Source organism: Conger conger, chromosome 14 (genome assembly GCF_963514075.1).
Source record: "Conger conger chromosome 14, fConCon1.1, whole genome shotgun sequence".
Lineage (NCBI taxonomy): Eukaryota > Metazoa > Chordata > Actinopteri > Anguilliformes > Congridae > Conger > Conger conger.
The window spans coordinates 25,427,673-25,454,624 of record NC_083773.1 but is presented as its reverse complement, the minus strand read 5'-3'; the positions used below and the strand labels follow the sequence as shown (position 1 = coordinate 25,454,624).

The 26,952-nt window shown below is 49.6% G+C and overlaps 1 protein-coding gene across 1 annotated transcript in view; it reads left to right on the top strand.

The window, feature by feature from the left end:
- Positions 1–26,952, top strand: part of LOC133109596 (nuclear receptor coactivator 3-like) — a 54,835-nt gene that overhangs the window by 21,915 nt on the left and 5,968 nt on the right. Inside the window, exons 2-19 of the mRNA XM_061218985.1 lie at positions 5,214–5,280; positions 11,708–11,812; positions 12,825–12,985; positions 14,743–14,843; positions 15,370–15,544; positions 15,763–15,939; positions 17,064–17,150; positions 17,762–17,902; positions 19,714–19,861; positions 20,293–20,825; positions 21,132–22,087; positions 22,860–22,989; positions 23,759–23,950; positions 24,605–24,829; positions 25,147–25,267; positions 25,554–25,725; positions 26,214–26,501; positions 26,725–26,826. Of these exons, the coding sequence (XP_061074969.1) occupies positions 11,727–11,812; positions 12,825–12,985; positions 14,743–14,843; positions 15,370–15,544; positions 15,763–15,939; positions 17,064–17,150; positions 17,762–17,902; positions 19,714–19,861; positions 20,293–20,825; positions 21,132–22,087; positions 22,860–22,989; positions 23,759–23,950; positions 24,605–24,829; positions 25,147–25,267; positions 25,554–25,725; positions 26,214–26,501; positions 26,725–26,826 (3,795 nt within the window). The 5' untranslated portion in view covers positions 5,214–5,280; positions 11,708–11,726. The remainder of the gene's footprint in view (positions 1–5,213; positions 5,281–11,707; positions 11,813–12,824; positions 12,986–14,742; positions 14,844–15,369; positions 15,545–15,762; positions 15,940–17,063; positions 17,151–17,761; positions 17,903–19,713; positions 19,862–20,292; positions 20,826–21,131; positions 22,088–22,859; positions 22,990–23,758; positions 23,951–24,604; positions 24,830–25,146; positions 25,268–25,553; positions 25,726–26,213; positions 26,502–26,724; positions 26,827–26,952) is intronic.

The following is a 26,952-nucleotide window of genomic DNA, read 5'->3' as shown; positions in this document are numbered from 1 at the left end:
TGTGTGTGCGTTGTGTGTGTGTGCGCGTTGTGTGTGTGTGTGTGCGCGATGTGTGTGTGTGCGCGTTGTGTGTGTGTGCGCGTTGTGTGTGCGCGTTGTGTGTGCGCGTTGTGTGTGCGCGTTGTGTGAGCGCGTTGTGTGCGCGCATTGTGTGTGCGTTGTGTGTGCATTGTGTGTGTACACACGTTGTGTGTGTGCGCGCATTGTGTGTGCCGGTGACTCTGTGAATGTTTGGATGGCTTGGGCCGGCCGGCATGTCTCCATATAGAGGCCCTTCCATGTACATCTCAAAACAGTCGATTTGTCCGTGTTTATTCTTTCAGAGAGAGTTTTTGTTTGTCTGTCAATTCCTGTTCCTTTGTGCTACTTGCACACTTAGCGTGTTTCATTTGGACTGATGTTCGAGACGGTGCCACCCCCAGAGTCTGATTGCATAATCAAAGGATTTTGACTGGTTGATGGAATGTGATGTTGGCCAAGTTTCTTTTTTTTCTCTCTCTCTGTGTTTATACTTACTGTGCGCCCTCTCCCCTGCCACGCCCGCGATCGCCCTCCTGCAGAACCCGTTCTCCTGCACTCTTTCCAGCGTGTCACCTCCTTTGCATATTCACCACAGTGTGTGTATGTCTGTAAAGTGCTGTTTTCTCCCTTCCTCAGGGTTGGGACGAGGGCTGGCGCTCTGCAGTTTGAGTGTGCTATTCCAGCCAGCGGGGCCAGGTTAACAGTTTAAGGTTTAAGGTTTAAACCATGGCGGCTGTGTTTCAGAGCTTTTAAAAAGAGGAAAGTGGAGGCAGTGAACTGTATGAGCAGGTCTTTATTCAGCACATAGGTTGCACCAGCTTCCACACTGACCTGCCTCCAATTTGCATTTTGTTTAACACACCAGTTCTCTGTCAGAGAGCTGTGCAACACAGAGTTACTGAAAGTTCACACAATGAAGCGGTGTGGAAAAATTAACGACACAACTTCCTGCTCCCGTGGCATTTCCTTGTGTGTCTGTGTGTGTCTGTGTGTGTGTCTGTGTGTGTGTCTGTGTGTGTGTCTGTGTGTCTCTGGGTGTGTGTGCTTGTATGTGGTGCCTGTGCATGGTTATATGAGTGTACCTACATGTACACTCACTGAGCACTAGGTAGACCTGTATACCAGCTTGTTAATGCAAATATTTAATCAGCCAGTCATGTGCATAAAAGCACACATAGTTAAGAGGTTCAAATTTTATCAGACCAAATGTCAGAATGGGGAAGAAATGTGATCTGAGTGACTTTGATCGTGGAATGATTGTTGGTGCCAGACAGGGTGGTTTGAATATCTCAGGAACTGCTGATCTCCTTGGATTGTCTCGCCCAATTGTCAAGTTTGTAGAGCATGGTATGAAAAGCAGAAAAACATCCAGTGAACAGCAGTTCTGCGGGCAGAAAGGCCTCATTAATGAGAGGGGTCAGAGGAGAGGGCCCAGACTGGTAGAAATGAGAGGAAGGTCACAGCAATGCAAATAACCAGACAGTGGCATCTATGTCCATGTTACTGGCTGGCTCTGTCTTTTCCACAAATATAATAAAAGGCATTTGCATGCCTGGCCTGCTCACGCAGTGCTTGTGTCATTAGTATGTTTTGTATTTAACCGTGCGCAGTAGCTGCAGTACCTGCAATCAGTCATGGATGCGTATATTTAGACCAGTGGACAAAGCAACATTAACTCAGGCTCTGCTGTTAAATTATTCAGGAGAAGCCGTCACTGCGTTTCGCTGCAGGAAGGAGGTGAGTCCATTGATTTCCTGGGTGGAGGCGGGAGCACGCCACCTGCTCCTCCCCGGCACGGTTTAACCAGCCCTTGCCGTGCGTAGCGAGCTCCACACCTGCTTCCACTCCACTCATGAATATTTACATCAAGCCCCCTATTCTGCCTCACTTACATCTGCGTATGCACACGGCTATCTAAAGAGTAAACCTCAAGCCTCTGGATGCTTTGACTGAAGCTGTCCTCTTGAGAAGTTATTGCTTTCATGGAGCCAGATTCCAGTCATGTAATTGATTGGTTGGAAGGCCCTCCTCCAGTGTCTCCCAGTAAATTATAATACTCTTGGCTGCAGTTGGCTTTGCCAGCTTGTGAATGCTTGGTGTGTCACAGTAACCAGAGCAACACTGACCGCCATATTGCATAAACCATGCAAGGCAAGGGACCAGGTAGCCTTGCTCACAGGTACACAAGATGCCTAGCTCACAGCTGGACTATGTAGCCTAGCTCACAGCTGGACCATGTAGCTTAGCTCACGGCTGGACCAGGTAGCCTAGCTCACAGCTGGACCATGTAGCCTAGCTCACAACTGGACCATGTAGCTTAGCTCACAACTGGACCATGTAGCCTAGCTCACAGCTGGACCATGTAGCCTAGCTCACAGCTGGACCAGGATACCTAGCTCACAACTGGACCATGTAGCTTAGCTCACAACTGGACCAGGATACCTAGCTCACAACTGGACCATGTAGCTTAGCTCACGGCTGGACCAGGTAGCCTAGCTCACAGCTGGACCATGTAGCCTAGCTCACAGCTGGACCAGGATCCCTAGCTCACAACTGGACCATGTAGCTTAGCTCACAACTGGACCATGTAGCCTAGCTCACAGCTGGACCATGTAGCCTAGCTCACAGCTGGACCAGGATACCTAGCTCACAGCTGGACCAGGATACCTAGCTCACAGCTGGACCATGTAGCTTAGCTCACAACTGGACCATGTAGCTTAGCTCACAGCTGGACCAGGTAGCCTAGCTCACAGCTGGACCAGGTAGCCTAGCTCACAGCTGGACCAGGTAGCCTAGCTCACAGCTGGACCAGGTAGCCTAGCTCATAGCTGGAACATGTAGCCCATCTCACAGCTGGAACATGTAGCTTATCTCACAGCTGGACCATGTAGCTTAGCTCACAACTGGACCATGTAGCTTAGCTCACAGCTGGACCAGGTAGCCTAGCTCACAGCTGGACCATGTAGCTTAGCTCACAACTGGACCATGTAGCTTAGCTCACAGCTGGACCAGGTAGCCTAGCTCACAGCTGGACCATGTAGCTTAGCTCACAGCTGGAACATGTAGCTTATCTCACAGCTGGACCATGTAGCCTAGCTCATAGCTGCTCTAGGGACACATAGACTGGTCCCCGGCTCTTTTATGTTCAGCTGAGGCCAGGCTGCTGGTGTGGGTTTGTGGGTGTGTAGGTGGAAGTAGAGGGAACAGGTTGTGGTGTACAGGTCTGCTCGTCCAGTGCGTGTTGCGTGTCCTATGCTGAATATGGGGGGGAGCTCACAGGCAGGGGTGGTTCAGTCAGAGAGGGAAGGTTCAGAGAAGGACAGTGCAGATAAACATGCATGCAAATGATGTAGGGAGTTGTGCTTTATGACAGTTCCAGGAAGGGGCTGGAGATGGTGACTGACTGTGCAAAGGAACGCAAAACAGGAAGCTGCCTTTCTGCTGCTTCCTGTTGTTTTTTTTTGTTGTTTTTTTTTTTTTTTCCACCCATGAAGTTCAGAAAAGTTTTAGTTCAGCTATGGGACAGGAAGGCGAGGGAGGGCTGCAGCTTTTTTTTCCTTTTTTTTTCTTCTCTTGGCAGCAGCCAATCATGCCCCTGCAATGGGAGAAGCTTTGGCCGAGAGCCAGTAAAAACAAGAGAGTTGAACAGGGTCAGGGGTCGAAGCACATGCAAGTCTGCACTTTACTGAGGGCCTTCGGCGCCTGTCGCCGGGGGAGCAGCGGTAATGGTGGGGGCAGAGGGGCGTGGCCACGGCAGAGTCAGCCCACACACTGCGACGCACAGCAGGCATTCTCACCACACGGCAGCTCCGACGGAGAGGGAGGGAGAGCCGGGGACACTGGGAATTATTAGGTGGCCAGATCCAGTTTGGAACTTGGCCAGGGCGAAGGGGAAACCCTTATGCTTGTTATGAGCACAGTGGGATCTGTAATGACCGTTCAGGACCACTTTTTAAAGCTCGGTCCAGAAGGCAAGTGTTTTCACTAGTCTTCTTTCACTGGTGACAGAATCTTTAATGTGCGGTCGGGGATTCTGCATTGAGAAAGTTCCGTATGGTCCGTGTTGGCTGGCTACTGTCAGAAGAACGGGACCAGTAATTACAGTACATCACAGGCATTTACAGATGCTCTTATCCGGAGCGACTTGCACACCTTTTTGCTTCTTTTTGCATAGTGTACATTTATACAGCTGGACATACTCCATACTGAAGCAATGCTGCTGGTCAATGACTGGTGAACAGAGTGTACATTTATACAGCTGGACATACTCTATACTGAAGCAATGCTGCTGGTCAATGACTGGTGAACATAGTGTACATTTATACTGCTGGACATACTCTATACTGAAGCAATGCTGCTGGTCAATGACTGGTGAACATAGTGTACATGTATACAGCTGGACATACTCTATACTGAAGCAATGCTGCTGGTCAATGACTGATGAACATAGTGTACATTTATACAGCTGGACATACTCTATACTGAAGCAATGCTGCTGGTCAATGACTGGTGAACATAGTGTACATGTATACAGCTGGACATACTCTATACTGAAGCAATGCTGCTGGTCAATGACTGGTGAACATAGTGTACATTTATACTGCTGGACATACTCTATACTGAAGCAATGCTGCTGGTCAATGACTGGTGAATGTAGGTGGCCATTGGCCGACTTCAAGGCCAACCTTCATGATGTGCGCAAGGTCCTGTACTCCTGCATTATTTTTATTTTAACCTTGAACCTGACGCCCTAGAAAAAGATTTGAGTGAAATTCCATGCGTTTCCTTTGATTCTATATTCTGTGATTGTTGCTTTGGGCCAAATCTGAAATCTTTTCTGGCCTCTGTGGAAAAGGCCCCCTAGAGGCCAGAATTCATTGTCCATGTCTCAGGAACCACTGGTCCAAATTGGGTGGAAAAAAAGTTAAAGAAGTGAGATCTACAATATACTTCCTTATATCTCGCAAATTCCAAGACATGGGGCAAATATGTCCAGATTTCCACTCTTATAATTGAAAGGGCAGTTTCAGACTGTGTTTGCAGTTTCAGATTGAGTCATTAGTGGTTGGATGAGCCCCTGGTGAGTTTTGGAGGGAAGTAGAGGGGGTTCATACTCCCCTCTCATGACTGTTGAGAGTTGTAGATCAGCAGTTAAACTGACTGCGTTTTTTGTTGTTTTCTTTCCCTGGCAGGAGCAGACCAGACCAGACCAGACTCTGGGCAGACTGCGGTCAAGCACAGATCACACTCGCGCCAAAGGTGAGTGAATAAGATGTTAAACACCCAGGTGTTTAACACCCCCAAAGGGCCTCTGTGTGGAACCGAGGGGCCCAGGGCACACTGGGGAGATGTATCTGGATCCTGACATGAGAACATGAGATGAGCTGAGAACAGAATTTCTGGTTCATTTCCGCTCCTACTTTACAGGGAAGTGTTATTCCCACCCAGTGAAAACATTCCCACCGCCACTGAGATCCCTTGTAACCTGTAAGGGGGCTGGAGTGTGACGTGTGAGAGAGGACAGGTCGAGCACGTGTGACGGTACCGCTGGGTACGCCATGCGTTTCTGCAGCCTGCTATCGGCAGTGCACTGCTGACACGTTCCACAGCACCATCCCACAATACTGAAAAACGGCAGCTTAAACCCCCCCACCCTTCTTCTGTTTGCAACGTCCAGTTGTATTCGTTGCGTGTTCCGAATTGTGTCGTTGCTTCAGTGTCCTCCGTCAACACTCAAAACCATTTTCCAGGTTCCTTGTGAAGGTCAGTGCAGTGAGTGGTGTCCCTGTGTTGGGGTTAGGGATGAATCTCCTGCCAGGTTAAACACATCCTGCTTCACACTTGTTCTCTGTATGGGAAGCGGCTTCTACACGTCCACTTCCACGTGCTTCTGTTCATGTACAGAATTATTACGGCAAGGAACAGACCCGTTTAATTAATCACACACACACACATACACATACACATACACACACAAACACACACAGTTAAGTCACTTTCTTTGTTAACTTTGTTTAAGGGTTTAATTCTGCAGTGCGTCGCCCCTGGCAGGGGTGCGTGCGTCTGTCTGTCTGTCTGTCTGTCTGTGACGCAGTGGGAAGCTGTGTGCAGGAGGAGGTGTGGATGCTCTTCAGGAAGGAGTGTAATTATTCTGCTCCATCCACCTGCTGCCACAGGGACATAAACGGGGCATTAATCTCCCTCCCGTCTGGAGGTGTGACAGCCCCCTGGGCGTAAATAACAGGGGCGGGGGTTTCACTGCAGTACACCTCAATCTGCCTTCACGCAATCTCCCTGCACAATGAGCACTTTAACACAGGAGCGATCGTGTCACGCCACTGATGTCCCCCAAAACCCTCCTGACCTGAGGTGGAGTCCCGGGGTCAGAAGGTAAAAGTCCTGCCCTGTGTTTCTTCCACCCGTCTGATTTCACACTTCATTTCTCGCTGAAGAATTGCGAATTTGCAAACCCAGGTGATTGGAACAAAATACTGGGCTGGACTTTTGCTTTCTGAACTTGGATTTCCCTCCTCTGTTGCCGACAGCACAGGTAATGATGTGACTAGAAGCTAACTCACCTGTGAAACCTGTTCCTGAGACTCACTGAGCAAAAATAACATATACTCACTGCAAACGCGCCATTTTGGTGATTTTTGTAGTCATTTTGCAGTATGCCGCTTGCACTGTTATTCACATGTATTTAAAGAATTTTGCAGAGGACAGAGGTAATTACAGATGTTTGGAGAGAGTGAGTTCGAAAGACAGAGAAGGGGCTGATGGGAAAACATAGGTTTCAAACTTGATTAAAGGGGACAAATATCCTTCATTTCAATAGGAAAAGTCCCAACAGTGCTTGCAGGGTAGTATTATACCAATGGTCTTTATTTCACAAGTGATATCAGGGTCATAGTCGGCTGCTTAACAGTGACCATGACCCAGAGCTGAACCCAGTCCTCTCAGCTAGCTGATCCTGAGGCTGAAATTATTTCACACCAGGTAGCCCCTGCACCTTTTCAAAAATATATCCTGGCAGAAGCTAAATAAGATCACATTTGGGGAGGAACTTTCAAAAGCACATTCAACAGTTTTATGTAAATGGTAAAAGATAAGATTACAGACACAGAGTAAAGACTGTTGTTACAGCCTGGGAGTTGAGAGATGTACACACAGACACATACACATACACACACATACACACACATACATATACACACACATACACACACATACACACACATACCCCCACACACACACACACACACACACACACACACCCAGGAAAACCTGCCTGAGTTGTGAGGACCCTCTGCGTTGAGGGTCTAAGACAATGTGACATGCTGAAAAGTTGTGGGAAGTAAGTAGTTAAGTTCAGGGAGGCATGCCTCCCAAAAACAACACAAATCTGTCCCAGGCTTCCTGCTGTGCAGAACATGCATAGATCATCCCTGGAGAGGTGCAGAGATGTCTGGTTCTGGTTGCTGTGTTAGTCACACACCGGTGAAACTTTGAAATGAATGATTATTTTAACACTGTTTTTTGTCAAAGTTTTTGTTTAAACATTGGTCATTGTGAAGTTGGACCCAGAAATGCGCAAAGACCTCATAATTTGAAATTATAGTTTGAAATGATGGAAGTAAAATGGCGATGAACCCTTGTTATGGCGGTTATTTTCAGAGCCCCAATAGGGAACCTTTTTGAGCACAGGAAAGGATGAGCTGTGGTGGGCCACAGAAACCCTAACGGGAGGGGAACTTGGGACTTGACATTTAGAAGCGTTTGACGAGGTCTGGCCTCTACCCTCCATTAGCTTCTCTGCAAATGGCCCCGTGGAAATTTGCCGATTGGATCAACCCCTTCGGAGGGAAAATGGTAGGGCAATGAATGTTTGCAATGTCTTATCAACACACATCAGTTTGCATTTATTTACTAATTGAATAATTATATTGTGTACATATACAGTACATGTTACTGATACGGCAGTTTACAAAACTCTCAACTGGCTAGTGTTTCAGGTATATATAGGTACACTACACTCGCTGTGACTTCACATGTGTGAGAATTTCTGCTGGATTTTTTTTTTTTTAACTGATTTCTTATTTTCAGTGTTATGCAACATCAAATCAAAATAGCCAATATAACCTTTACAGGGCAAGGGTTAGCAGCACTTCTTTAAAAATGCTTTGCTTTCAGCCCAGGTTGAGATTATCAGGCAGATGAATGTGTGCACATGAGAAATGCTCTGGAGAGTGGGCTCCTTTCCCTCAGAGCTACCATGAAAGATCAGAAAGTCGAGCTGTGTTTGTCTCTGCAGTTTCTGCTAAATGCGCCTCTGCAATCAGCCACGCCAGGCATAATTACAGGCCACCAGACCCATCCGTTGTTATACGCAGCGCTGTGCATGCTGGGATGTTGCGCCACACCTGTGTTGTTGCCCCTGCAAATGGTTGTTGTCCCACATTTACCCAAGCGTTTCCATTTTTTGTTAACCATCTGCGTGAGTGTTTCGTTAAATGTGAGGTAACTTTGTTATTGTTATCTTTTGGCATACCGCATATATTATGCCACTTTGTTTGCCAGTATCATGTGATTTGCCGATGTATTTCCTGATGGAGAAAAGGTTTGGTCAGACCCTTGTCCTCTCATTCGAACTCCATGTTTTATTCTGAGTTTATGGGCTGGGAAGGAAGTAGAGTCTGCAGACGCAGGATTTGAGCCAGCAGTTTCCTGTCTCAGCTCAGCATAGTGAAATGAGCTTTCTTTTGACTTTATTTAGACTAATGAAATGTGCCCTCTCCTGGCTGTTGACTGCAGCTCCAGGCTGTGAGTCAACAGCCTGGGAGGAGAAGTATGAGGCACTGCTGCACCAGTCTCTCCCGTCTCCATGGAGGTTCGGTCCTCTTTGGTCTTCCTCTTTTGTTTTGACGAGCTTCCCTGGCTTTTGGGTCAGCACAGAGCACCCCTCTTTATTGGCCATTTCAGTCCTCTTCTTAACCACCAAGTTGAAGTGACTTAAAGGAACACAGTTTGGTGATTTAAGACAAACCGGGATTAAAACATTCTGTCCCATCCTCTCCCGAGGTGTGCGTCAGAAGTCCAGCTGTTAACTGTTGACAAGTGGCCGCAATGCGCTTAGTGCTTTGCCAGTGCTTTGAGTTGTTATTGAAACCTTAATAATATACTTCTAATATTATACAATGCACTGTAATAAAATATCATTTGTGGATAGGTATGTTTGTGTTACACACACACACACACACATACACACACACACACACACACAGCTATAGGAAACCGAACCCTGAAGGAGAGATGTTGTGTGTAAGTTGGCAGTATTGGTCAGTTGGCCTTCAGGATCACTCCTGTCCTTTCATATGTACTCAGGCACCTCTCCGTGTGTGGAGAGAGGGGGGAAGTGCTGTGAGGTGATCCATCATTGCAGTGCTCAAGCAGCTCTCGCTGTCATTCACATACGGCAGGTACAGGAGGTTCCCGTGTCAGAGCCCAGAACAGCGCTTTACTTCAGCGAGAGGTCCGATCCCCAGACATGCTGTACTGCCCAGCCTGGGTGCGGTCGGCAGGAAGTCGTCCCCAGGGAAGACGGGCTGCTGTGTGCTGGGCTAACTTTAGAAGCCTAATATGACAGTTGGTGTCTGGGCAGGCAGCTGTTTTGAAGCAGCCCTCGTCATCTCCATTTGCCACATTGTAAAACTGGGAATGCAGGTTGGGTCTTCCTTTGAGTCTGTTACCGGGAGGTGAGATCCATTCCGAGGCCACGCTGCAGGGAAACTGATTTCTGTTTCTCCCTCTACTTGTGCATATAATGTAGGTATGTGTTGAAAAGATAGCTAGTGTGCTGTGTGCTGTGTGTAGACTGTGGCAGCTGTGGTTACATGCTTACGTTTCAACACTTGGCTTCTGTTGGGCACCCAGCGTTTTCGTTGCAGTGCTTTCTATTTTGGTTCTTGTCACTCCTGCAATGTGAATTTAGCATGTTGTGCTGTAATTGCTTAACTATCACTTAGTTAACAAATAAAGCAGTCACTAATGCAACTGCCACCGCTGCAGCAGTGACCCATGCTCCTGCCACTACAACCACTTCTGCCCTCCTTCTCCTTTTACTCTGGGCAGGGCGAGAGATGTCGTGTGTGTCTTGTGTGTGCCTTGTGTGTCTTGTGCGTGTCTTGTGTGTTCTGGCATCCTGCCATCCACTCGCTGCTTAACGTCGGGGTTTTTGTAGCGTTGGTGGGTGCTGTGATCACGTGTGCAGTGCTACATGTTCTGCCGGTGATGTCACTCGTCGTGAGGGGGTGTGGGACTGCAGACACGGCTGCCCGTCTCTGTGTAGTGAGCTCTGATTGGCTGAAGGTTTGACGGGCGGCTCAGTGTAGCTTTCTGCTCACGTGTGTTCTCTCCCACTCAGCCGGTGTGCTCAGCCCACCACAGGGACACACACCGGGATGTAAATGAGTTTCATTTTAATTATATGAAGGTGAAAAAAGGCAAATGTTTTATTTTTTTTCTCCTTCGTCCCTGCATATAAGAATAGATGGGTGGTTAAATGAAATTAAAGCTAATTACCCCTGACCCCCCCCCCCCCTCCCCCCTGCATTCTGCTCTTCTCTGACATCAGTATTAGGAAAGCGGCAGCTCCCAGCCAATCAGAGCTGCCTTCCTGCTGGCTGTTTCTCCCTGGGCGCTGACTTCCTGATGTTCTGGAAGTGTAGGGCATGCTGGGAGGAGGGGGAGGGTTTGTCATGGAGTGTGGCTCAGTCGCTGTGGAGCTAAACCAGGGCTGAGCGCGTCTCAGGTCGGCTTGGGGGGGAGGGGGGGAGGGCCTGTCCTCTGGCACAGCCGCGTCGGCCAGTCTTAGCCGCCAGCTCGTTGCCATGGCGCTGTGACGAGGGGCTGACCGATGTTGGGCTGTGCGCAGGTGTGGTGTGGGGTCAGATCTGAAGCTAGGTGCGCGGGGACTGTCCTTAACCCCCGCTCTCTGCCCCTCCGACCCCCGCCCTCCTCTCATCCTGTCTTCTGTGTATTTCTGCATTGAGCCGGCGCCCTTACACACAGCCACTTAGTGTTTTGTGCATGTAATGAGCTTAGATGAACAGCTGTGTAGATACGGCATGCTTCTGTAATACAATCAGAACATATGGAGTCATTATGTAAAACAATGACCGTGTCTCTGCATTGGTGTCTGTATGTGCAGTGTGGTTAAGTGTGTGTCTGTGTCTGTGTGTGCACACAGTAGTCCAGCATTACTACTTGCTGTAAGTGCTTTCAGGATGCACACAGATAAATGTGATGGAACAGTGATGTATGAGGGGTACTGGCTGCACCCTTCTGTGAGCTTACTGTGAGGTGCAGCACTGTTTTGCAGTCGGGAGGATGCTCTCCTGGTGGGTACGTCATGGATGGGGACCCCCACTGAAATGAGCGCGTTTGATAGGGCCCATCTGAAATTAGCTGCATTTGGCCTACGAGATGTTGGGTGTGTAATATTGTGTAATTGTGTCCGGTCGCATGTTCCACACTTTAATGGGAGAGTGGGGTTTCATGATGGGTGGATCAGTCATTTACACCAACCATAGTGCTTTGTCCTTCCCTTGTTCACATATTGACCAGTGTGTGTTTGTCCTTTCCCTGTCCTCATAGTGACCGTTGTGTGTCTCTCTGTCGCCCCCTGCAGGCGCTGATATGTGCTCACGATGAGTGGACTGGGGGAGAACTCCTTGGAGCCACTGTGCTCCGACCGGAAACGCAAGCTCTCCACCTGCGACACGCCCGGCCTTGGGTGGGTCCTGCCTCCCCACGACCCGTTTCCCCCAACCACCTGTCTCACACACCTGTCTCACACACACACACACACACACACACACCTGTCATACACACACACACACATGCACACACCTGTCACACACACACATACATACAAGCTCTCCATCCATGACACACCCGGCCTTGGGTAGGTCCTGCCTCCCCACAACCCGTTTCCCCCAACCACCTGTCTCACACACCTGTCACACACACACACACACACCTGTCACACACACACACACACACACCCACACACACCTGTCTCACACACACACACACACACACCTGTCACACACACCTGTCACACACACACACACGCACACACCTGTCACACACACACATACATACAAGCTCTCCATCCATGACACATCCGGCCTTGGGTGGGCCCTGCCTCCCCACGGCCCGTTTCCCCCAGCCACCTGTCTCACACACCTGTCTCACACACACACACACACACACACACACACACACCTGTCACACACACACACACACACACACACACCTGTCACACACACACACCCACACCAGTCATTCACACACATACATACAAGCTCTCCATCCATGACACACCCGGCCTTGGGTGGGCCCTGCCTCCCCACGGCCCGTTTCCCCCACCCACCAGTCTCTCTCTCACACACACACACACACACGCGCACACACACACAAAAGCTCTCCACTTGCAACATGCCCAGCCTTGGGTGGGTCCCACCACCTAACACCCTGTTTCCCCCATGAGACCACACCCCTACACACCTGTCAACAGCAGTTGTGGCTTCTTGGCTTTGGGGGCAGGAAAAAACTAGCCGTCAGTGCTAATATGTTAATAAGTGGAACTTTTATTTTGCCGGAATGCTTGGCGTGTTTCTTTATTTTTCCCTCCAATGTTGTTGGTTACCTCGGTCTGTTTATTTGTCACTCAAGGTGTTGAAATATGGGGTCGTCATGGAGATGCAGTGAGTAACGGGGAGGCGGGGTGTCTTCCTCTGCAGGTGTGACAAGAGGAGACGGGAGCAGGAGACCAAGTACATCGAAGAGCTGGCCGAGCTGATCTCCGCCAACCTCAGCGACATCGATAACTTCAACGTAAAGCCGGACAAGTGTGCCATCCTCAAAGAGACAGTGCGGCAGATCCGTCTGATCAAGGAGCAAGGTAGCGCTCTCTAGCTCCCCCGCCTGGATTTAGAAAACACAATTCAATTGTATTTTATCAATCCTGAAGATATTTCAGATATTGTCCACAATGCCTATCACACACACACAGTGTGGCAGTGAAGGCACATTGTTTCCACATGCTGCCATATCTTTGCAGTTTCTTCTCTGTTGAGAGAGGGACAACCCTCTGAAATTCAGTATCAGGTAATGGAGTGTATGCACAGTGGGGCGATGGTCACCACGCACTGGGAATATCACTGCTTTGAAACCTTGACTTTGGACAGGACAAGCCACCCTGGTTTCCCATCTTAAGGCTTTAGACTTCTGAGTCTTCAGAGATGTTTTGTCTGTTTCTTTGGACAGATGAGTAGATGGTTTCACTGTGCTTCCTTTTGGCATAGGCCACCTGGCAGGAGAGAGACAGTGAAAGACTGTGTACATGCAGCCCCCCCCCTCGTAATGAGGAAGCGATGATGCTTCTCAGAATTTCTACCAGATCCATTGAAGGGGAAGAGCTGTGACTTTGCGAAGAGGGGTTACCATGGTTATAGGAAGTGAAGAATTGAAACCACACTCTTTCGCTCTCTTTCTCTTTCTCGGTGTGGTTAAATTTGCCCTTTCCCTACTGTCAAGCTGTAAACTAGGCAGGCTTATAGTATAGCCCCTTCTTCGTACTGTCAGTGGTTGATTTTGTAGATTGTGAAATGTGGAGAGAGTGAGGACTTCACACTGGTCTGTTCATTTCTGTGAATGTAGACCACTTCGCACACTTTCCCTTACAGCTTGCAGGGCCCTGTGCTCTTCTCGAAAATGGCAGTATCTGTTCATCTCACTTAAATGTTATATTATTGCTGTCTTTAATCTGTCTGAATGTTGCCATTACTGTGAATTTTGATTGTGACAATGAATTGACTGGTCGTGATTGGTAGAGATGTAATAAGAAACCTCGCAAATTAAATTCAATGTAATTAAATGTAAAGTTCTACATGTGGGAAATTGAAACATTACTTTATGGACGGTACAAAATTAAAAAAAGACTTTTCAATTAAGCCGGTGGTAATGGTTAATCAAAGACTTGGGGGTAATGGTTAATCAGAGCCTTTCAGGTTCTATTCAATGTGCAGTACAGGCCCACAGGATTCTAGGATGCATAGCCAAGAGTATTGGTTATAAGGAAGTTATACTCCCCTCATACAATACCCTTGTTAGACCACTCTTGGAGTACTGTGCAGTTCTGGGGACCACACTATAAGAAATATATAGAGGCGGTGGAAAAGGTTCAGGGAAGTGCCACCAGATTGATTCCATGTATAAAAGATAAAGGTTATGAGGAAATACTGAAAATGCTTAATCTCTTTAAGGTTAGTAAAAGGAGATTTAGGGGGGGATTTGATTGAGCCTTTTAAATGAATTAAAGGGATTAACAAAGTGAAAACAGGCGATTCTTCAGGGTGAGTTTGGTTAGCAGAACGAGGAGGCATAAATAGGAATTGGCCAAGATATTAGGAATTATTTTTTCCACACCGAGTGGTCACTGTGTTGAATAGCTTGTCAGCACATGTAGTGGAAGCAGCAACACTGGGGGTTTTCAAGACCAGGCTTGATACGGTGCTAGAAACGGTTTCACTTTTAGGCGGACGAAGCAGTGCGTACACTTTAGTGGTAGGAAAATACGAGCATTGCTGGGCTGAACGGCCATTATATTATATGATATTATTTTATGTTCAGAACATGGTTTGTGTGTGCCGTCTCCAGGGAAAGCCTCCTCCAATGACGATGACGTCCAGAAAGCCGACGTGTCCTCCACAGGCCAGGGGGTCATCGACAAGGACCATCTGGGGCCTCTGCTGCTTCAGGTGAGCCTGGGTCAAAGGTCAGGGCTTCACCTGAAACCAGCTTTCTGGTTCATGAGGCCATACAGGGTCTGTCAGAGGTGAGGCTGGGTAGAAGAAAGGCACAGTGACATCGTCACTCCAGTTGATCAATGATCAAGTGGACCTCACCCCTTTGAAGCAGTTGGGTAACCCATTTTGGAGTTCAGGAAGGCTTGATTAGCCTCCTTCACAAAGGTCCATACATGTCTCATTCTCAACATCAAGCAGCTTCACCCATTATAACGCCTCAATGTACCATTATTATATATCAATTATATCTATTGATACATTGATTATTTTGGGCTGTCATAAAAAATAAAAATAAAAAAAACATCTTAAATGACGGTATGCTGAATGAGTGAGTAACAAAGATAAAATCACTGTAATAAATCCTTGACTGGGACTGGGAATCTGACAAGGGTTCTCTTGAATCTGGCTGACTGTGGCTTTAAAAGGATGGAAGTCTGTGTCTCACTGCTTTATTTGGGCTGGTGTTCTCCCTGTCCAGGCTCTGGACGGCTTCCTGTTTGTGGTCAGCCGGGACGGCAGCATCGTGTTTGTGTCGGATAACGTGACGCAGTACCTGCAGTACAAACACGAGGAGCTCATCAGCACCAGCGTCTACAACATCCTGCACGAGGAGGACCGCGACCAGCTCCACAAGAGCCTGCCCAAGTCCAACAGTACGAGCACATATGTACACACACACACACACATACACGCACACTCATCTCTACACACGCACGCACACATACCCACACGCACACACTCACGCACGCACGCACGCACACACACACTCACACTTGAACGAACACATGAACATACACATGCACGCACACACACTCTCCTCTTAGGCGAGCATGGATTAATAAAATGTGTGTGCGTGTGTGTGCTGACGCAGTGAATGGCGTGTCCTGGTCTGGTGAAGCCCCTCGGCAGAAGAGCCACACCTTTAACTGCCGCATGCTGGTGAAGTTGGTCCCCGGCTCGGCGGAGGAGGCAGCGGGCAGCCCGCGATACGAGACCATGCAGTGCTTCGCCCTCACGCAGCCCAAAGCCATGATGGAGGAGGGGGAGGGTAAGGGCCAACCACCTGCTCCCAAACAGGGCGAACCCACCTACTCCTACACAGGGCTATACCTGCCTATTATTAAACAGAGCTATATCTATCAACTCCTAAACAGAATTACCCACCTACTCCCAAACAGAGTTACCTACGTTCTCCTAAACAGGGCTATACCCACCTGCTCCTAAACAGGGCTATACCTGCCTATTAATAAACAGAGCTATATCTATAAACTCCTAAACAGAATTACCCACCTACTCCCAAACAGAGTTACCTACATTCTCCTAAACAGGGCTATACCCACCTGCTCCTAAACAGGGCTATACCTGCCTATTAATAAACAGAGCTATATCTATAAACTCCTAAACAGAATTACCCACCTACTCCTAAACAGAGTTACCTACATTCTCCTAAACAGGGCTATACCTGCCTATTAATAAAGAGAGCTATGTCTATCAACTCCTAAACAGAATTACCCACCTACTCCCAAACAGAGTTACCTACATTCTCCTAAACAGGGCTATACCTGCCTATTAATAAACAGAGCTATACCTATCAACTCCTAAACAGAATTACCCACCTACTCCTAAACAGAGTTACCTACATTCTCCTAAACAGGGCTATACCTGCCTATTAATAAAGAGAGCTATGTCTATCAACTCCTAAACAGAATTACCCACCTACTCCCAAACAGAGTTACCTACATTCTCCTAAACAGGGCTATACCTGCCTATTAATAAACAGAGCTATATCTGTCAACTCCTAAACGGAATTACCCACCTACTCCTAAACAGAGTTACCTACATTCTCCTAAACAGGGCTATACCTGCCTATTAATAAACGGAGCTATATCTGTCAACTCCTAAACAGAATTACCCACCTACTCCGAAACAGAGTTACCTACATTCTCCTAAACAGGGCTATACCCACCTGCTCCTAAACAGGGCTACCTGGAAGTACGTGTATGCAGTACCAGAAGAAATGTCTAAAAGTTCAATACAGCTAACTTGATCAACATGTATGAGTCACCACCAAGTGGAATTGGAAAACCACTGCAGTGAGTGGCATTAGCAGGCATTAGAAGACACTCGCGTAGTCAGGAAACTCCTCTCACATCCTCACCTCTCCCTCCACAGACCTGCAGTCCTGCATGATATGTGTGGCACGGCGCATCACTGCGGTGGAGCGAACGGAGAGTTTCAGCACCAAGCACGAGATCTCAGGTGAGGCCCGGTCCCGGGACTGTCCCGAAATCACTTCAGCCTGCCAGGCTTCCTGCGCTCTAAAGCTGCTTTCAGTGACGACGCATGGGAAGAATCGAGCGCCGGCCGTTGTTGAATCTTGTTGTCATCCATTCAGGAAGCTGTTTGTTTCTTAGACTGTAACTAGCCACAGCATTATGTGATGGTAGTAGGTTGTCTGTGGTTATAAAATTATAAATTGTGTGCTCGCTTTGGGAAACCAATAATACTGGGTTTATCCCAAAACATTGAGAAGCTAACTGGGCTACTTCAGTTAGCCATGTAGCCTACGTGAAACTGCTCTGCCTGTGTTGCTAGGTACCGTAGGCCTGCTTCATACAAAGCTGTGATGTGTCTGTGACACACTAGGAAAGGTCAGCTTCAAACAAGGTCAAAGTTTAAACTGTTTGAACCCTGATGGCTCTCAACTTGGCTTTATTTTGAGCTGTGCACTACGCCAGGCTTAGTGTTGCTGCCAGGTCGGGCTTCAACTCTCCCTGCACAGGAATTGAATGGCTCGACACCGTGTGGAATGTTTTGACGCTGATCGTGTGAAAGCAGCTTAAACCTGACCCGTGTCTGTCCCACTGCAGGCAAGCTGATCCAGATTGACCCGAACTCTCTCCGTGCCTCCATGCGCCCGGGCTGGGAGGACCTGCTCCGCCGCTGCATCCAGATGTTCCTGCATCACAGCGAGGGCCAGCCCTGGTCCCACCGCCGTCACTACCAAGAGGGTACGGCCCCCGGCTCTTCAGCTCTCCATCCCTACTGCACCCCTGCGCTGTCCCTCACCATGACCCGCTGTGTCTGTGTCTGTGTCCCTCACCATAACCCGCTGTGTCTGTGTCTGTGTCCATCACCATGACCCGCTGTGTCTGTGTCTGTGTCCATCACCATAACCCGCTGTGTCTGTGTCCCTCACCATAACCCGCTGTGTCTGTGTCTGTGTCCCTCACCATAACCCGCTGTGTCTGTGTCTGTGTCCATCACCATAACCTGCTGTGTCTGTGTCCCTCACCATAACCTGCTGTGTCTGTGTCCCTCACCATAACCCTCTGTGTCTGTGCCTGTGTCCATCACCATAACCTGCTGTGTCTGTGTTTGTGTCTGTGTCCATCACCATAACCTGCTGTGTCTGTGTCCCTCACCATAACCCGCTGTGTCTGTGTCTGTGTCTGTGTCCATCACCATAACCCGCTGTGTCTGTGTCTGTGTCCATCACCATGACCCGCTGTGTCTGTGTCTGTGTCCATCACCATAACCCGCTGTGTCTGTGTCTGTGTCCATCACCATAACCCGCTGTGTCTGTGTCTGTGTCCATCACCATGACCCGCTGTGTCTGTGTCTGTGTCCATCACCATGACCCGCTGTGTCTGTGTCTGTGTCCATCACCATGACCCGCTGTGTCTGTGTCTGTGTCCATCACCATGACCCGCTGTGTCTGTGTCTGTGTCTGTGTCTGTGTCTGTGTCCCTCACCATAACCCGCTGTGTCTGTGTCTGTGTCCATCACCATGACCCGCTGTGTCTGTGTCTGTGTCCATCACCATGACCCGCTGTGTCTGTGTCTGTGTCTGTGTCTGTGTCTGTGTCTGTGTCCATCACCATAACCCGCTGTGTCTGTGTCTGTGTCCATCACCATAACCCGCTGTGTCTGTGTCTGTGTCCCTCACCATAACCCGCTGTGTCTGTGTCTGTGTCCATCACCATGACCCGCTGTGTCTGTGTCTGTGTCTGTGTCTGTGTCTGTGTCCATCACCATAACCCGCTGTGTCTGTGTCTGTGTCCATCACCATAACCCGCTGTGTCTGTGTCTGTGTCTGTGTCTGTGTCCATCACCATAACCCGCTGTGCCTGTGTCCATCACCATAACCCACTGTGTCTTCAGAATGTTCCATCTGAGAAAGAACACCCACAGTGTTCCATATTTACCACACCCTGTTTAATTTGTGCTCAGCACATTTCATTACAGGCATTTAGTAGGCACTCTTATCCAACGTGACGCACAACACAAAGTGCATCTGGAAACTCAGACACACCAGTTCAATGTGCCAGAAATGACCTCTTGGTTCAGTACTATGTTGCACTTCTGTCGTTTTTTTTTTTTGTTTTGTACCATGTTTTAGGAAAGGTTACATCTGTAGGGTGTTAGAGGTTGAGGTGTGAAATTCAAACCCACCGTTAATTATTTCACACACCATATGCCATTTTTTATTATTAAGTTTAGACTGCTGTCCACTCCACAATAAGGCAGTTTCATTGGTGCAGACTAGTGAGTTATATGGCCACTGGTGAGTCTAGCCTGCTGTAGTCACTATCTGTTCATACGGTAATAATAGGAACAATAATAGATGGACCAAAGCCTTTATAATTGGGTTTCACATGATGCATACAGAAGTCCATTCAGAATGTTGACCAATGTTGTGAAGGGGCTTGATCACCACTTAAAAAAAAAATAGGCTTAGTCTGTCACTGTTTCTCCACGGCTCAGGCGTGGTGTGAGGCATCACTGATGTGGTTGTCATGGTTTCCTCCCGGGCCCTCAGCCTTCATGCAGGGCCACGCCGAGACCCCGCTGTACCGCTTCTCGCTGTCGGACGGCACGCCGGTCACGGCGCAGACCAAGAGCAAGCTGTGGCGCAACCACGTGAACAACGAACCGCAAGGCTTCATCTCCACTCATCTGCTGCAGAGGTGACCTCAACTTACTGCTGTAACACAGGCCTGATCGTGCTTACTGTATGGTTATATGTGTCAACTGCACATACTGAGACTGTGGCTTTGTCCTTGAAGTGCACTCCGCCAATACAGGAGTGGCTCCCAGTATGCACTTCAGAGTATGCTCGTGCTCATCGAGTGAGTCAGCCTACTAATAGAAATGGGCATTCCTCATTGGGATGAATAAAATAAGCTCTCATTTTTATTGCATTAATAGCACACGTGTGCCAACACTGGCACTTGTGTCCATAAAGACCTAAAGGCCTCCTAAAGGTCTCTGCTGCTAGACTCTCTTCTGATGCGATCAGTCACTGCAGAGTCTGTAAGACCCATCCAGCTGTAAACGATATTCACTCCCAGTGGAGCGGGCCAGTCACGGCTGCTATGCTTGTGTCACTGTGTTACAGGGAGCAGAATGGATACCGCACCAACCCGGGTGGCATGAGGCCGCAGGGCATGCCCAACGCCAGCTCTCATGCCCAGCCTGGGGGCGCTGTGTCCATGGGTGCTAACCGCGCCTACGGCGGGAATGAGCACGGCACCATGGGCCAAATGGGCAGTGGCGCGTACGGCGGGGGGAACAGGATGATGCAGATGAATCCCATGAACTCTATGAATCAGATGAATCAAGGGAATCAGGCGAATCCGATGAATCAAGGGACTCAGATGAATCCCATGAATCAGATGAATCAAATGAATCAGATGAGTCAAATGAGCCAAATGAATCAGATGAACCCAATGAGTCAGGTGAACCAGATGAATCAGATGAGCCACGCTGGTCCTGGTCCTGGCATGCAGCAGCAGCAGCCCCCGTTCCAGAGTGGGGGGTACAGCCTGGGCATGAACAGCCCGTCCCATGGCAGCCCGGGCATGAGCGCCCCCCAGCAGATGAGGATGCGTGGGAGCCCCAAAATGGCAGCAAGCCAGTTCTCCCCAGGAGGTATGTCTGGTGTGCTCTCACATCAAGTCCCATCAATCTGACCTGATTTTTTTAATGAATCTTTACTTTATTTCTCAAAGCCATCTGCATATGATTTGACAATTTGGCTTCAGCTCGAAGCAGCAGCCCGAGAGCTAATTCACACTGACTCGCTGGCTTGCCCATTTGCTCAACTTTTTACAGACTGACTCACTGATTTTTATTTTTGTTTTGCTTATACTCCAGTTTAAAAATGCACATTTGTGGAGAAATGTACTAGTGTTGTAGAAGTTTCTCATACGCTTGTCTGTTTGGGTTGTGCCCTAGGAATGCCGTCTCCCATAGGGCCGTGCGGTGCTGGCGGGTCGGCTGGTGGTGGAGGCAGCAGCTCGTTCTCCAGCAGTTCCTTGAACGCCCTCCAGGCCATCAGTGAGGGGGTGGGCAGCGCCCTGTCCTCCGCCCTGACCTCGCCCGCCCACAAGTCCGAGAGCTCGCCCGGCTTGGCCCCTTCCCAGCCACAAAGCCAGCTGGGAAAACCTGGCCCGGCAGAGTCCAAGAGCCCGGCAGACCCACCCCACCCGCACGTCCACCCGCACCAGCACCGCCCCCAGTCTGCGGACGGAGGCGTGGACAGGCCCGACAGCCAACCCGGCGGCAAGGAGGGTGCTGACGGGGGCGTGGCCAGCTCTGAGCCCCCCAGGCGCTCGCTGGACGGGAAAGGTCACAGAAAGCTCCTGCAGCTGCTGACGTCTCCCACGGGGGAGCTGGACCTGGGGGGCCCCGGGGGACACCCCCTGGCCCCACCCAGACCCTCCACACCCAGTGGCCCGGATGCCAAGGAGCCCTCGGGCTGCGTCACTAGCCCCACCTCCATGGGCGTGTCGTCCTCCTCCTCCAGCGGCCCAGGGCAGCAGGGTGGGGCAGGGCACCTCCCCAGCCACTCGCTGCAGGAAAAGCACAAAATTCTGCACAAGCTGCTGCAGAACTGGAACACCCCCGACGAGGTGGCCAAGATCACCGCCGAGGCCACTGGGAAGGTGTCCGCAGGGGCAGAGCCTGGGGGCGGGCCTGCTGGCCGGGGCGGGGCCGGGGGCGCAGAGGTGAAGCAGGAGATGCACAGCCCCCGGAAGGAGAAGACCAACGCTCTGCTGCACTACCTCCTCAACAAGGAGGAGCCGCTTGACATCAAGGCCAAGGTGGAGGAGCAGGAGGGGAAGGGGGACTGCAGCACCTCCTCCAGCAACAATGCCGAGGGGAAGGTCAAGACCGAGCCCCCAGATGAGGTAATCATGGCCATCTGGTGTCTGTCTCCCTCTGCCTGTATGATCTGATCTGTGGGCCATTTCCCACCTTAAATCATAGGGCTCTACAGTACTCTCATTTTAGGAGCATATCCTACCGTGAAAAATAATTTGAGCACATGTATTAATTGGGGTACAGTTGGGAAATTAGTTACTGATTTGCCAGGCCGTATTCACAACTGACTCCCAGATGGGATGGGATGGTGGAAATCCAGGAATTAGTGATCCAAAACTGTGTGATGCTGCCACAGATAAGTAATGATATCTTTGCAATGACTCAAATATCCAAGACCAAATTTTCTGCAGATGGTGGTGACATTATAACCTATCATAAAGTATAGATTTTTTTGCAAATCAGATTTAAGGATTGCAATCACTCATTACTCTGTTGCTTTCATTTTGGGGTGAACGTATTATATATGCAAAAGATAGAGCTTATTGTCAGAACCATTTCTCTACAACCTGCAGTAATGGAGAAGGGGACAGTTGAAGACATGGAATCACACAAATTAGTGCAAATTTGTTAGCCCATATCTCCCACATCAATAGTCTGAGATGATTGTAATTTCGGTTCTAGGGGTGAAAGGCCAAATCAGCCTGCTAAATCTCCTGAAAATCTGTTTATGAGGTCCAGTGTGTTGAGTTGACATGGAATGACCCATGCATGTGCATTTGTAGTACATGTGTGCATGCATGTCTGTTTGATAAGTGTATGCAGGTGTAGCTCATGTGGAGTTCTCCTCTCTCCTCTCAGTTTGAAAGCCTGGAGACGATCCTGGGAGGCCTCAGGAACTCCGGCTCCAGGTTTTGCCCTGAGTCAGGAATGGGAGGAGCCAGTGATGCGAGGAGCAAGCAGGGGCCGTGTCTGGAGGACAGCATGCAAGGTAGGAAAGCAGTGAGGTGGACCTGCCATGCATTCTGCATCCTGCTGTCTGTCAGCTGTCCTATCATAACCAGCGGGTGTCATATCTGGTCTGCAGTGAGAGGTCCCAGCCCTGTTCCTGGAGGTATAGTGTCCTGGAGGTTTCCATTTCAACCCGAATTTGGCACACCTGACTCTGCTTATTAGCAGCTCAGCGAGATCTCTAGCTGTTGAATGAGGTGTGCTCGGGTTGGAGGGAAGTCCTACAGGATGGTTGATCTCCAAGAACAGGGTTGGACAACAGAACGCTACAGGTTCATGTTCATTTTATGCCTCTATATCGTGTTCATACCTTATGCATCAAGGTAAACACGATAAACACTCTGATTTAAGGTAGAGATGTTCTTGCAGACCATTTTAAGTTGTTTGCCTAAATAAAATGTTCTGTTTTTACTGTTTGCTTATAATCTCAACTTGATGCCCGTTTTTTAAATTCTTTGTTAATAGAGTTAGCGAAGGTAACCTTTACAAAGGCATCTTTCTGAGATGTATTGGTTTTGTCAATAAAGTATTCGTTTTTGTTCTTTGTCCAAGTGTGCATGAAACCCTCTTTTTAATACTTTAATTCACCGTGCTCAGCATATTGTAACGTTACAGCAAAGCAGCTCCTAAATCACTTAATTTATTAGTGTTTTTTAAAACATGCTACTATAGTATGGTACATATCTACTGCTGCCATCTGCTGTATAAACATAACTAAATGTTTAAGGTGGTATGTTCTTGTGTTCCAGACTCCAGGAGTCCGGGTCCAGTCCCGGCCGGGCGTGCGCCCTTCCAGAGGGCCATGTCGGTGGACAGTAAGCCCCCGGCTGGAGGGGGCCTGGCAGGGCGACGCAGCGTCCCCTGTCCCATGCTGGTGAAGCAGGAGAGCCTGGACAGCCCACGCGGGATGGGCACGCCCGCCAACGTCCCCGGGAACATGGGTGGGTGTCCGTTTCCGCAGGGCGGGGACGGGGGTAGACTGTACATCTCCCACACTGTCTCATACTTCTCTCCAAGCTGTCGCAAAGCGCCCACGTGAACAAATCAGTGAAAGTCTGTGAAAATCCCCTTGGCACTGCCAGAACTGGTGAATCATGGCCCCTGGACGCTGCCACTCGGGCTGCCACTCAGAACTGAGCAGCTGGAGAAGGGAGGTTAGGGTAACCTCTGTGAACACAATGCCGACTTTTAAACCGCGACTGAGTTCCATGACTGAACTGGGGGGAGAATTGAAGTCAATAATTTCACATGTCAAAATGAGTCAACACAACCCAACCACCCCACAGTTTAATATTTATGTCTATCACCAGGCATGCTGTGGGTGGACACATTTCTCCCTTCTCTCCAAAGTGGGCACTTTCCAAATGTTCTTGTAAAAGGCTCTATGTAATGCTGTGAATTCCCACCTTCTTGATGGCCATATTTTTTTAAAGGGCATGGAAAATAATCTGCTTCTTTCAATTATTTCTTTTTTGGAGCTTTGTAAAGATTCTGCTGACTGAAATACCAGTTTGATTGGCACAGCTTGGCATGTGTCGGGAGAAGGTCCTGTAATTTTGGTTGATGAAGCTTAGGATCGGACTGTGTCTCCTTAGGCATGCTGAACAGGGGGATGTCCATGCCCCAGCGCTCCCCCATGGGGGGTTCGGTGGACTGGGGGAGGCCTGGGGGCAGTCCTGCGGGACCGGGGGGGCACCCCTCCATGATCCGCCCTGGAATGGAGTACGGGCCCAAGGCCATGATGGGAGGGCCCATGGTCAACAGGTCCAACAGTGTCCCAGGCAGCAGGTCGATGCTGCAGCAGCAGCTGATGGATATGGGTACGCTACTGGGAGGAGTGTGAGAGTGTGAGAGTGTGAGAGTGTGAGAGTGTGAGAGTGTGAGAGTGTGAGAGTGTGAGAGTGTGAGAGTGTGAGAGTGTGAGAGGTTAAAAATATGGTAATTTTTGCTGTATTCCCAACTAATAAATGTGTCTACTGTATGTGTGTGTGATGATGATGGTCATGCTGTTAGTGGTGGTGCCAATGCCACTGTGTTGGTAATGGGATGATGCCTCTATCGCCCCCTTCAGGCTGACTTTATTCATGCTGTTAAAATGTTATTTTTAATCAATGAAAATGTTATTTTTTTTCCCCAGGCCCAAATGAAGTGAGTGTGGGTATGGGGCCCTTCGGTGGGCAGGGGCCCCCCAGTCAGTCCCCCTCATGGCCAGATTCTGTGATGGGCGGGGAGCCGGGACCCCCAAATGGGCGTGGCAGGTAAGCCCTCTCTCGTCACCTGTTCTCCACCTGAGAGCCCACGACTCATCAACCAAATATATGCTCTGCTTCTACCAACGGCTTTTTGGATCTTTTGGATCATTCATGGGTGTCATTAATTCATAAAAGTATGCTTATAAAGTCTGTACACACAAGCAGGTGTCCTGTTTACCTGTGAACACTGCAAACACACCTCCTCCTCTCTGTGAGGATACAGGGACAGGACTGGCCTCTCTTTCTCTGAGGAGCGTCACACTGACCCCCCCCCTCCCCGGCTGTGTTTCAGGAGGCAGTTTGGGAACCCCCTGGACGAGCTGCTGGTGCCCCCCTCCACCAGCGAGGGGCAGAGTGACGAGCGCGCGCTCCTGGACCAGCTGGACTCGCTGCTCAACAACGCCGACATGAACACGCTGGAGGGCATCGACCGGGCGCTGGGCATCCCTGACCTCATCAGCCAGGTGAGCCCCGTCTCCACGGTTACACGCGCTCACCCATACGGCTTTCATTGGCTCCCGGTGTGTAGCAGTTTGAGCCGTTCCAGGTTTCGCTCGACACAGATGCACATTCTGAGTGTGCGTTCCTGCTGCAAGACCTGGAAGTGCTGTGCACTGCAAGCTCCTTATTCATCCCTACACGTCACTAGATATGCATATGTATATCTCAAATCGCAGTAGCTGATTGGCTATCGTATGAACAACCCAAGCTTTTCACATGTCTCTGTCATTTATGATTAAAGAAAGGTATGATTAAAGAAAAAGACTAAAGATCGCCTATGAGCGCCATGGTGGCTGTATGCACCATTACACACACTTAAAAATTTTGAGAGTCTTGGGTTTGTTAGCGTTGTGAATAAAGAGCAGTCAGCCTGGGAGTGAATGGGTCAGAACCACCCAGGCACCAGTAAGTAATAACACTCTCCTGTGTCTCCTCTCCTCCTCCCCTGCAGGGCCAGGGTGGGGAGCAGCCCCCGGAGCACTTTGGGGGCCCGGAGTCGCCCCTGGTGATGGAGCAGAGGTCCCTGTACAGCCAGGGCTACCCCGGCCCCCCCAGCATGGCCCTGCCACAGGGCTACGGGGGCTCCATGCCGGGGCAGGCTGGGGGCTTCGGCCCCATGGTGGGGCAGCAGGGGGGCTTCCCGCTGCAGGGCATGCACCCCCGCGCCATGCAGCCGCGCATGATTAGCGCCACCAAACCCATGCGCCTGCAGCTGCAGCAGAGACTGCAGGGCCAGCAGGTACTTTAACACAGCCTCTGTGTGTCTGTGTCTGTCTGTGTCTGTCTGTGTCTGTGTGTGTCTGTGTGTGTCTGTGTGTGTCTGTGTGTGTCTGTGTGTGTGTGTGTGTGTGTGTGTGTGTGTGTGTGTGTGTGTGTGTGCGCGTGAGAGAGCGAAACAGACAGATGGTCTGAGAGGCTGAGTGTGAGCTGTGCCTGATTAGTGATATTTTACCTCCCTGCAGTTCATGAACCAGACCCGGCAGGGTCCCGGGGTGAAGATGGAGAACGCTCCTGCAGGAGGCCCTATGCTTCGCCCGGGCATGCAGCCGGGCATGAGCGCCCAGGTGAGCTCACCCTCCTTCACCTGCTGCTGCCCACTGCCTCAAACACCTGTATTCAGCAGTTAGATCACAGCACGGAAAACTAGATTCATGAAAAGTGACTCCACTTTCCATTCAGTTTCTCTGGAA